This window comes from Hylobates moloch, unplaced genomic scaffold (genome assembly GCF_009828535.3).
Source record: "Hylobates moloch isolate HMO894 unplaced genomic scaffold, HMol_V3 SCAFFOLD_4, whole genome shotgun sequence".
NCBI classification, from domain to species: Eukaryota; Metazoa; Chordata; class Mammalia; order Primates; family Hylobatidae; genus Hylobates; species Hylobates moloch.
This window is the reverse complement of record NW_026652279.1, coordinates 35,374,506-35,387,206: the sequence shown is the minus strand read 5'-3', so window position 1 is coordinate 35,387,206 and position 12,701 is coordinate 35,374,506. Positions and strand designations below refer to the sequence as shown.

Below are 12,701 nucleotides of genomic sequence, written 5' to 3'. Positions count from 1 at the left end.
GACAAGGGGGCAAATGGGGTTGGCTCTGTAGACTTGGGAGTGGAAACACTGTTTTAACATTATTTGAATACAGACTAATTTATGTAATGAAATGAAGTAAGGTGGGATAAAGTGAAAAGTTAGAGAAAAGAAATTGCAAATGCCATGCAGCCTTACCATCACAGGTATGAATTTCCGTAGGAACTTCACACCATGCTGCTCCATGTAGGAACCCACTTTTTCTGCCATTTCTTGGTCGAAGCCACGGAGAAGGATTGAGCGTACCATAACTGTGACATCTAGGCCAAAGCCAGCCAGAAACCCTGCACACTCCAGGGCGACATAAGAGGCACCCACCACTAATGTTTTGCCAGGGCAATAACGCAGAGAAAAAAGGTCATCACTGAAAAATAAAAATTAAAAAAAGAATACCTAGGCAGTAAGAATGAAATGAGTTATTCATGTTTCAGTGTATAATGGGCTTGTGATGACTGAATTATAATTTAGTGCTTGAATGAAGCAACAGCCTTTTGAAATTTGTAATTGAGTCTGCTGTGGAGAGAATGTGGAACAAGAAGTATACTTCAGATTTTTCAAAATCAGACCACAAGCAAGATTTTTTAAAAAATAAAATAGTATAGAAAATATCAGACTACATTACATGTGATAAAAAAAAAAAACCTGTTTAAGTTTTGGAGGTGTATGTATGTGCTATGTGAAGAGGTGTGTATTTGTTTACCTCAACAAAAAATTGCAACAAAAAATGTATTTCTTAATATGAGTCAGCTCAAAAAAGTTTGCAAGTCATTACACACATGTCCTGTTTGACCACTAAGGAATATTCCCATTAAATCTCAGTGTTAAGAAGAGTGGCGCTGCTCCTCCCCAGCTGGCTCATTTTTATCGTAAGGACACTAAACCCTAGAGCTAACTGTATTTACTTCTTTGTTTAGGCCTGTAAGAAGTTTAGAACGAAACTCCCAGGCTACTTCTAGCAATCACTGAGACACATATGGCATATTTTTGTACATAAATTTTGCCACTGGCCTTATCTACCTGACCTTATATTCTCTGTTTCATTACTTTTAACTATTTAGCTTCTTGCATTATATATATTTTCATTTGTTAATTCAAATCTTTTGTGGAATAAGACAGGAAGTAAATAAACTGGAAACATGTCAATATAATTCAATTTATTAACATTAAAGTTAAAATAGTCTATTTAACCTTACCTAGTAATACAGTATTCTTTATCTCCTTGGATTCCTAAATACCGTGGCCTTTCACCCGTTGCTATGACAAACTGTGCAGCAGTATAATAAGTCTCCTGTCCTTTTTTATTGGTTGCCTTGAAAAAAGAGAAGAAAACCTCACTTAGCAAACACTAAGAGTGTTTGCTCTGGTCCAGAGTACTAGACATCCCGGACAAAATAGTTACTACCCTCATGGAGCTTCTCATTCAACAGGAACAGCAGACATGTGAAAAAGTAATAATGCAATGTGATAAGCACAAGCACAGAAAACAGAAGTCTTTATGAAATATTAATCAAAGCACCATCGTGAGGGTAGGGTAGTGGACTAGAAAGGCAATCAAGGATGTATTAAAGAAGGAGTAGAGATTTTCAAGTGGAGATAAGAAAGTGAAATGATGGGAGAGGAACGGAGACCTGGAAGACAGAACAATGCACACAAAAGCACATGGGCCCAGAAGGAGTTGGTGTCTGAAGACTGGAGAGCAGGGTTGTGTCAGAAGTGACATGAAACAGACTAGAGCCAAGTGCGAAGGCCCTTATGTCATCCTAACAACTTAGGCTATGGGGAACCAACAAAGGTTGCTCACGATTTTTAATTATACAAATAATTCAAAAATACATTTTCATTTTTAAAAAATTCAAATACTTTGGGAGGCCAAGGCAGGCAGATCACAAGGTCAGGACTTCGAGACCAGCCTGGCCAACATGGTGAAACCCTGTCTCTACTTAAAAAATACAAAAATTAACTGGGCATGGTGGTATGCGCCTGCAATCCCAGCTACTTGGGAGGCTGAGGTGGGAGAATTACTTGAACCTGGGAGCTGGAGGTTGCAGTGAATCAAGATCACGCCACTGCACTCCATCCTGGGTAACAGAGCAAGACTCTGTCTCAAAAAAACAAAAAACAAAAAAGAAACAAACAAACAAAAAAAAAACCATTCACATGCTAATATTAATGAAGGTGTTTAAACAAGTGGGTTGGTGCCATGAGTGGGATGGTGAACAGGGCCTGGAGAAAGAGCCTTGCTTAGAAGGGCTCTGAAACAGACAAGCAAGTACAGGCTCTGGGGTGAAACAGAGACTCTGGAGTTTCTCGCCTGCAGACAGGGAATGTGCTAGCATCACTAAACAAGGAGCCACACAATAGGCAGGCTTGGTTGGGGCTTATTCAATCATCTGTGCCAGGCAATTTGAGAAATACAACACGTATTTCTGCTGTGTTTCATGTAAATAACATAAATCAAATTGGCCTATGTAAGGTTTTACAGGGCTGACTTTATCCTATTATATTTTTTAGGGTTGAAATACATCTTTAACTGACTAAAACACATCATCCAAAATATAGATTATATGGCAAATGATAACAATCGTTAAACCTAGGAATTGAATATTTGGATATTTACTGTGTTATGCTCCCAATTTCCTGTTAAATTTAAAAAATTTAAATAAAATGCTGAAAATAAGCATTGAAGGGCAGCTTTAAATGGACCATACCTCATACATTTCTGAGATAACAACTGAATACAAAATAATCTAAAATCTTGTCAAGATTATCTCACACTGTGCTAACAAAGTACAAAAATAAACTAGATGATGAGGACAATATCTGATTGTCATAATTCCAATTAAACTGTTTGTGTTCCTCAAAACGATCTCATTTTCCATATGTATTAATCTAATAATATATAAATATTACAAAGATAAAATTATAAAACACACTAATTCTAATGCTACTTTTATCAATGCTTTTATGAATAATATAATATTGGAGTTCTAGTTAAGGTTTCATTTTTAGGAAGGATTCCACTACTAAAATTTTGATCTTTTTAGTCTTTTAAACTTTGACCTACTTAGTTTAAACATGTTCTCTTTTAAAACGGCAATAAAATCAAAGACAAATAATTTTAAATTAAGAGTTCTTTAAAACACAATTTCTTCAAGTTAACCAAACATGTAGAATCAACAAACAATAGGGGAGAAACACACACACATGCATGGCCGTGTGTGTGTGTGTGCGTGTGTGTGTGCGCACGCCTGTCACACCCCTTAACGTGCAACATGAAATTTTAGTTGAAGGCAAGTACAAACAATTGTAAAAGGAGATGAACAAGACAAGAAACTCAAACAGTACCTTTATTTTATGATGTTCAACAAATTCTCCATAGGAATTGACATAGGCCACAGCCTTTTCCCTCAGAGACAACCTGTAGCCCCAGTTTAGAGAGCTGATGTGGTTCTGAATCGCTTTTGTCATCGTCTCCCAGTTGTGCCTCACTAAGAAGAAATAATCAGGGTGAAGATGTTAGGGGAATTTTACCTTTAATGGTAAATTATATATAACCACACATGAGCCATACTAACAGTGCTTTAAAAATCAAGAAGTAGACAAGATAATCAGTAACTTAAATATTTTTTATGCCAGCCATAGTTTATACTCTTCCTATTTTATATTACAAAGAATGTGCAAAAATCAAGAGTTCTGAAAAGAAGAAAACTGGGGAAAAGTCCATGGAGGAGAGAATAGGGAAGCTGGCCCTCATATGGCGACGCCTGCCACGACGTAAGGCAGGAGGCTCACCTCTTCTCGGTGGCACCTCCTAGAACCCTTTCCTACTCCATGGGACCTACTTTACTTGGCCCTTGGATGGGAAGAAGGCCTCAAGTCAGTGAGCTTGGTACACTCACCTCAACAGACTGGCATGGTTCCACTCTCATTTGGTTCACAGGGCAGTGGTTTCATGACAGTGAATATCTTAAATGTCTTTACAACAAATACGGTTCATGCTCACCACTGCCAACCTTCAATATTACAGTGTTTACCCATTCCTTTGGAAGGTGGGGCAGGATTCAGGTGTTGGAATTCCGTGTCATCCCTGTATCTTCTAGGTGGGATTTACTGCATAGTGTTCACCTTGTCTAGAGATGCCAGATCCTGAAGGTCACCCTGTGCAGCTCTATGTTTATAAGATGCAGGGGTCAGCCCAGCCAGGGCTTTCATCATAACTGGATGAAATCCCCAAAGACAAACCAACAACCTGAGGTCAAGGGTAACACCTGGAAATTTACCCCATCTACCACTGTCAAGAAATGCCCCCCTACTCATCCAGGGACATGGGATGTTACCATGCAGGAAAGGGAGACGACTGGAGGAGACAGTCAGTGCACAGAGAGGCTTAGCCAATGTCAACACACACGGCCCTTTCTATGATGCCAGTGTACCACAGTCTCCTAAAATTTTGCAACCCAGAATAGTCGTTCTTGTTACTACATTACCTCATCCTCCCACACCCTGTGATGTTGGTTATGATTCCCGAACCTGTCCAGCAGTGACCACGTCACCACAATGGCACATATCCTCACATCCTAAACATACTTCTTCCCCATCCCCCAGAAAAGCTTTTCTTCCAATCCTTAAACTATTTATCCTAAGAATCCTGTCAGCTCAACGAACAGTTCATGTGTCCTTTTGTTTCTTGTTCTTGTTGCAAAAGGCATCTTAGATTAGAGGCTGTCAAATACAGCTGCACTTCATAATGGGAATCATGTTGACCTATACAAATCCTAGGACCTGCCAAAAACTATGGAATCAGGAGGGGGACCCCAGAATCTGTATAGTTAAAAAGCTCCTCCTGGAGTTTTTGATATGCCAAATCAATGAACTGGCATTTTGAAACCACCTGTTCTACTGTTTTATTGATGTGTTTAGTCCTGCAACAGTGTAATATTTTTAAAAACTGAGAAAGGTCACCCTCTATACTTTCTCAATGGTTGCTTAGCTATTTTCACATGTGTATTTTTCAAAACAAATTTTAAAATAATCAGCCAATCTCCAAAAAGAAAAAAAATGTCTCATGGAGATCTTACTGGACTTACATAAAATTTAGAAATAATTTTTGAGATACTGTCTTCACAATATTGAGACATCCTCTACAAAATCATAGTAAATTTTTTGTTAGGCCTTTATATTCTTTCCTTATATATCCTGTACATTCCTGGTTGAATTTATTTCAAGTTATTTTCATTTTTTGTCACAATTTTCCATTATACATGTGAGTATGTGTATATATGTATATTATACACATCACACATACATATATACATATACACATGTATATATACCTATATACACATAAACACGCACACATACATACACACACACACACATAGACACACATATACACATATTTTAAGAGACAGGGTCTCACTCTGTTGCCCAGGCTGGAGTGCTATGGCATGGTCTTGGCTCACTGCAGCCTTCACCTCCCAGGTCCAAGCAATTCTCCTGCCTCAGCCTCTCGAGTAGCTGGAACTACAGGCATGAGCCACCATGCCCAGCTAATTTTTCTATTTTTTTTATTTTTGTAAAGAAGGGGTCTCGCTACGTTGCCCAGGCTAGTCTCAAACTCCTCATCTCAAGCAATCTTCCTGCCACAGTCTCACAAAAGCAATCAATTTAACTCATTAGTTCTAATATTTCTTGTTTAATCTCATATATTCTATGTATGTTGTATATAATCATGTATAATATAACTCATACTATACATTTAAAATATCTTATCACTCCTTTTCCAATCTATGTACTTTTTCTATCAGCCCTTTGTGTGCACTGATCCAAAGCTCTAAACAGTGCAGATATCAGTAGTGAATGTCTGATTCTTGACTTAATTAAAATACCCCAAGTTCTTCTCCATTAAGTATTTGCTTCTGACTCTTCTCCACCATGTGAAGAAGTATCTATTTGTTTTCTAAAGCAGGAATGGGTATGAGATTTGTGTGAAATGCCCTCAGAGCTGAAATCCTGGCTATCATGCTGATTCTGTGTACTCCTGTTGTGCTATCCTGGGGCTGACCCCCCTCTGCACCCCATGGCGAGCCCTACCCAGTCACGTTTGTTCCTTCGAGACACTACCAGAGAGGATTTGCCAATGTTTTTCCCAGAGTTTGGGCACCTCTATGGGGTATAGTTTTCTATTTTTAGACTATCTTTCTGTATCATGGTTATTTCAGCCTCCAAAAAAAGGTGGCTTTTCTAAGTCTAGCTTTTCTAGAACAGTGTAAATCAAACTTGTCCAACCTGTGGCCCATGGCTTCAAATGTGGACCAACACAAATTTGTAAATTTTCTTAAAACATGAGGTTTCTTTTGTGATTTTTTTTTTTTTTTTTTTTTTTTTTAGCTCATCAGCTATTGTTAGTGTATTTTATGTGTGGCCCAAGACAATTCTTCTTTCAATGCGGCCCAGGGAAGTCAAAAGATTGGACACCTCTGGTTTAAATTATAGAGGAAGTGCCTGTTACTTGTAGATTTGGAAAAATTTACCTGTAACGCTAATGGTACCTTTTGGGGACTGGGTTATTCTTACACAATGTTTTTTCTTTGATTATTCAAGTCAATTCTGGTCATTTATATTTTCATAGAAGATACTCCTTTTCATCAAGATATTTAACATTATGACCAATAATTTTTATCCTCAATTTGTGGCATCTCTCCCCATCTGTAGTCATACTTCTTTTCTCGTGTCTGATGCTGCATATCTGTATGAGTTTCTCCCCTTACTTCCTTAATTGGATTTGCCAAACATTTGCCTATTTTATTTGTCTTTTCAAATACACTCTTGGTTTTGTTTATCAGTTCTATTTGGGAAGGGAGCTAACATTAATTTCTGAGTTTTTCTGTTTGCTTGTTTTTTGCTTATATTCTACCTATCTGATATTAACTACCACTGATATTTTTACATTTTTCTACTATATCATTTTCCTATCTGTTTAAAAATTTCCTATTTAAAATGTAAAATTTCCATATTTTCAACAATTATTTCTTTTGGTTTTAGGTATTTGTCTTAAACATAGCATATGGAAGAATTTTGCCATCTACTAACCCAAAAATCTGACTCATTCGGCTTTATCCTACTAAGTAATATGACTACTCTTATGTAAGGTATCTTATTTTCTGTTGCTATTTTTGTTTGCTTTAACTTGTAGTTTCATGTTGCTTCCTTTTCTATTTTTTCTTTTTTTTTTTTTTTTATTATACTTTAGGGTTTTAGGGTACATGTGCACAATGTGCAGGTTTGTTACATATGTATCCATGTGCCATGTTGATTTCCTGCACCCATTAACTCGTCATTTAGCATTAGGTGTATCTCCTAATGCTGTCCCTCCCCCCTCCCCGCACCCCACAACAGTCCCCGGAGTGTGATGTTCCCCTTCCTGTGTCCATGAGTTCTCATTGTTCAATTCCCACCTATGAGTGAGAACATGCGGTGTTTGGTTTTTTGTCCTTGCGATAGTTTACTGAGAATGATGTTTTCCAGTTTCATCCATGTCCCTACAAAGGGCAGCCAGAAAACACATGAAGAAATGCTCATCATCACTGGCCATCAGAGAAATGCAAATCAAAACCACAGTGAGATACCATCTCACACCAGTTAGAATGGCCATCATTAAAAAATCAGGAAACAACAGGTGCTGGAGAGGATGTGGAGAAATAGGAACATTTTTACACTGTTGATGGGACTGTAAACTAGTTCAACCATTGTGGAAGTCAGTGTGGCGATTCCTCAGGGATCTAGAACTAGAAATACCATTTGACCCAGCCATCCCATTACTGGGTATATACCCAAAGGAGTATAAATCATGCTGCTATAAAGACACATGCACACGTATGTTTATTGCGGCACTATTCACAATAGCAAAGAGTTGGAACCAACCCAAATGTCCAACAACGATAGACTGGATTAAGAAAATGTGGCACATATACACCATGGAATACTATGCAGCCTTTTCTATTTTTTCTTTACTACCTTCTCTTTCTATATTTTCCCCTTTCTTTTTAAACTTTTACTTGAAAGTTCATTCAGTTTCTAATCTGGAAATTATCTATACATTTCTCTCTCTCTCTTTTTTTTTTTTTTTTTTGAGACGGAGTCTCACTCTGTCGCCCAGGCTGGAAAGCAGTGGCATGATCTTGGCTCACTGCAACCTCCACCTTCCGGGTTCAAGCGATTCTCTTGCCTCAACCTCCCGAGTAGCTGGGACTACAGGCGCATGCCACCATGCCTGGCTAATTTTTTGTATTTTTAGTAGAGACAGGGTTTCCTTGTGTTAGCTAGGATGGTCTTGATCTCCTGACCTCGTAATCTGCCTGCCTCGGTCTCCCAAAGGACTGGGATTACAGGCGTGAGCCACCGTGTCCAGCCTAGCCTGTATTTCTTTATCAATATCAAGAATGCAAGTATCTAGAACATTCTCCCAGAAGACGATTTTGGCATGCTTTGACTTCCTCTCTTTTGCTGCTCAGATTCTATAGACTTCTCTTGGCCCTTTATTGAGTCTATACCTAAACACACCATGTGTTGGCTAGCTAAGTATTTCTTAGTCAGCACCCCAAAGCTGACTTAGAAAGCATTTTAGCTGGGCACGGTGGCTCATGTCTACAATCCCAGCACTTTGGGAGGCCGAGGCAGGCAGATCACCTGAGGCTGGAAGTTCAAGATCAGCCTGGCCAACATGGTGAAACCCCGTCTCCACTAAAAATATAAAAATCAGCCAGGCATGGTGGTGTGCACCTGTAATCCAAGCTACTCGGGAGGCTGAGGCAGGAGAATCGCTCAAACGCGGGAGGTGGAGGAACGCAGTGAGCTGAGATTACACCACTGCACTCCAGCTTGGGCAACATAGTGAAACTCCTCTGTCTCAAAAAAAAGAAAAAAGAAAGTATTTTGTATAGGGGGAACTTTGAGGAAGCTAATTATAAGATTTTACCCATTCAAGGAAATTAGAAAGTATTTAGAAATATTCAGCACTTAGAACAGAATTAACGTCAATTGACCCCACGAGGGCAGGGAGTGCAGCAAAGCAATGTGTACAGACATCCTGCTATCTCTGAGAACGTAAGACAATGGAGAACAGACAGAAGTAACACACGGAAAGGTCTCCAGCTGGCACAGACCACACAGGTATGATGTCACCCACACAAGCCACCTCTGCCTGCTGTGTCTCCAACACAGAGTGAGTGCTGTGATTCACCCTTTACAGCCTCTTCCCTACCACTGAGGTTTTAGGGGCTTCTCCCCTCTTGGACTCAATTAGTTTTGAAACAGTGTAGACATTTATTTTAAAAAGAGATTCTATAAGTACCTGCCAAGTTAAAATGTGCATAATTCAAATCCTATTCCATTTAGCCTTTCTGCAGCATTTGATTCAGTTAGTGCTCTTTTTAGACTCCCTAAGGCTCCAATCATGCCCTTAAAAAAGCCAAACCCCTTCTGGCTTCTGTGATTCAACTCTCTTGGTTTTCCTCCTTTTCCTCACCCAGTTACTGTAGGTATTAAAATATCTCAGTGTTCTATCTCTGTTTTCTGTGCTTTTCATTCTCCCCAATCCCCCATGTGCTGTGCCTCTCACACCCAGCTCTCGCCCAGCTCTCTTTTGGGAACAAACCTTTCTCATACAGCAAACTCTACCAGGATGTTCCCAAGGCACCTGAAGTACAGTGTCCAAGTAAGATGAAGGATTTAGGGAAAAGAAAGATTTTTTTTTTTTTTTTCCGAGACAAGATCTCATTCTCTTACCCAGGCTGGAGTGCAGTGGTGCAATCAGAGCTCACTGCAGCCTTGACCTCCTTGGACTCAAGCTATCCTCTTACCTCAGCCTCCCGAGTAGCTGGGACTACAGGTGCATGCCACCATGCCTGGCTAATTTTTCTATTTTTTGTAGAGACAGAGTCTCACTACGTTGCCCAGGCTGGTCTCAATCTCCTGGGCTTGAACAATCCTTCTACCTCAGCCTCCCAAAGTGCTGGGATTATAGATGTGAGTCACTACACCCAACCAGAAGGATTCTTGAAAGCGAATAAAACTACCCCAAAATTACACTGCCAAGTAGGGAGGCCTCATTTTATCTACAACCAGCTGATCCTAGCTTGACCTAAAGCTCTCCATTGAGTTGACTGGAGAAATGTGTCCAGCATCAACCCATTATCCTGAACTCAACCCCACCCTGCCAATAAACCAAAGCTGCCTGTGTTTCCTATCTCAGTGAACAGTATTCCATTTCCCCCCAGTCTCTCTTCCTGTATTCTTTCCTCTCCCTCACTCCATATCCTACCATGACCTGGATGCCGTCATAATCACCTGGCTATGGTCAGAACCAGGATCATCTATGATGCTTTAAACGTGTACATTCACTGCCCATATCTACCAGATCAAAATCTCTGCACAAAGAGACAAGTGGTTTGTAATTTTTCTTAAAGTCTACAAGACATTCTGATACACAGCCAAGTCTACATCCAACTGGCCACCACATCTGGTCAATTTTATGCCTTCAACTACTCTTCAACCTGACTTCAGTCTTTGTTCAATCCTCTGTCATTTCTTGCCCCCACTTCCCTATACTTTCCTCTCTTTTCTAAGTCCCTCAGTGCCATAAAAAGGTGTGGAAGTTGTCAGAATCAAAATGGAGTAACTTGTGTAAAAAAAAAAAAAAAAATTCTCTGACAAACAGAGCTGGGGGAGGCCATGAAGAAAGGGTTTCCTGGTTTCTATGCCTGATAACAAAATCATCACAAAGACTACAAAAACCACAAACTTGCCCAAAGGCCATCACAACCTTACATAAAAATACATCTTCCAGGATATCTGCCCAGCAACTGCCTGTCCAACCTCGGACTTGGGTCACCCTAGTTATTGATCCTTGTAGCCAAGGATAATCATTTCAAAACAATCATATCATCCTCCTCATTTTTGCTTAGGAAACCCTTGTCTTCCTTTACGTCCCTGAACATCTGAACATGCACATAGTTTACTATGGCACACATATTCCAGCTGCAGTGCCCAATTCCCAAATAAGCATCATTTTCTTTAGGGAGCTTTTTTCTGCTTGCTACTTAGCTTGACAGTGGGACCCGGAATCACAGCGGTGGCTCATGCCCCTTTCCTGCTTCAACTCCCTTCATCTACCCTTCACTCCAGCCACTACTAACCCCCCAAAACACCATGTTTCCTCGCATCTCCATAGTGTTCATCAAGCTGCTTCCAGTGTTAAAGGTCCTACTCTTCTGTGACCTTCCGGACGCAGCTCAAGGGTCACCTTGTCTGAAGAGCTTTCCCTGACACTCCCCCACCACCCTCAAGGCTACATGGAGCCAATACTCAAAGCAGCATGGCTAATTTGAGTGCACTGAATGGATCTCCTTGTCTCTCTCCCATGGAATACGTGCTGCTTACAGGCAGCTCTGTCTTCCTCACATCTGTATCCCCAGAGCTTAGCTAATACATGCTTACTGGATGAATTTCTTTTCCACTTTTCATTACCCAAAGATATATATAACCACTAAGAAAAAAGGTTATAATAACAGATATAATTCCAACAATAACCTTTGCTATTCTATTTTGCTTATACTTGAAAGAAGTCTGAAAATAGCGATTATTTAATCTTTTACATTCTGCTAAGGGTGTGGAATTGCTGCAGCTGAGACAATTATCTATCTAGGTGGTGAGGCCCACAAGAGCAGGGCCCTTTTGCATCCTCTATGCCTGGCTGACACAGTGGCTTCCTAATGAATGTTCATTAAATGAATTACGAACTCAACTATAAAAATATGAATACCAAGTCTTTATCTAAAAAACTCATTTTTTTCTTTTCTCTCAATCTATACTCTATGTACCACTACTCACCTTGTTGATCATACTCCCAGCCAAATTTCCTTGAGTCACATAATGCCTGCCCCAAAAGGGCAGCCTGATGCATCAATTTCTTAGGAATACAACCGACATTTACACAAGTGCCACCAAGACCTGAGAAAGAAAACAAGTTTTAATGCTTCTTTGTGTGTCTAGTTTCACACATCTGCAATCATATTATATTAAAACATGTGGAAATGACAAGTTCGATGGTGGGGGGGATGACGCCCCACCCCAAAAAAAGACACAAGGGATGAACCCAAATTTTCCGACTATGGGTCCACAGAAGAAACCCAAGGAAGAATAAAAATACAGATGTGCATGTGAGAAGTTTTCTGGGCACAGTGTCCAAAACTTTCACTTCAGTCTGATCCACAGAGATCAGAATGATCTAAGATTAATTAGATATGTACTACACCAAGGGTGAGAATCTCAGCTTCCAGCCCTGTACTCTCCATAACTCTGACTCCTCGGAGCTACATTGTCAACTGCAAGCTGCCCGGTCACATTTACTCTGAGTCCTGAACAACACAAAATGGATTATGCAAAACAGAGTGCCCTTTGCAGGGCAGGTCTCAGATTCTCTCTGACTGTAGTGTCTTCTGGTATGCCAGATAAGTAGGATTATTTCTGGACAAGAAAGGGAAAAGGGGAGGAGAAAAAGAGGAAAGAGGCCAGGGTGAGGGACAAAAAACAAGTGTACACACACCACAAGAACATTATGAGAAAAATCAAGGTAGATTAGCTTTTGTATATAAAATTCTAGGCTATAACTTTCTGAGTAAGTT

At 39.9% G+C, this 12,701-nt stretch overlaps 1 protein-coding gene across 1 annotated transcript in view; it reads right to left on the bottom strand.

The window, feature by feature from the left end:
* The window catches only part of TXNRD3 (thioredoxin reductase 3), a 48,600-nt gene that overhangs the window by 24,104 nt on the left and 11,795 nt on the right, over positions 1-12,701 (bottom strand). The window contains exons 6-9 of the mRNA XM_058437375.1: positions 11,908-12,027; positions 3,364-3,506; positions 1,212-1,327; positions 157-382 (exon numbers count right to left, since the gene is read on the bottom strand). Coding sequence (XP_058293358.1) covers positions 157-382; positions 1,212-1,327; positions 3,364-3,506; positions 11,908-12,027 — 605 coding nt within the window. The remainder of the gene's footprint in view (positions 1-156; positions 383-1,211; positions 1,328-3,363; positions 3,507-11,907; positions 12,028-12,701) is intronic.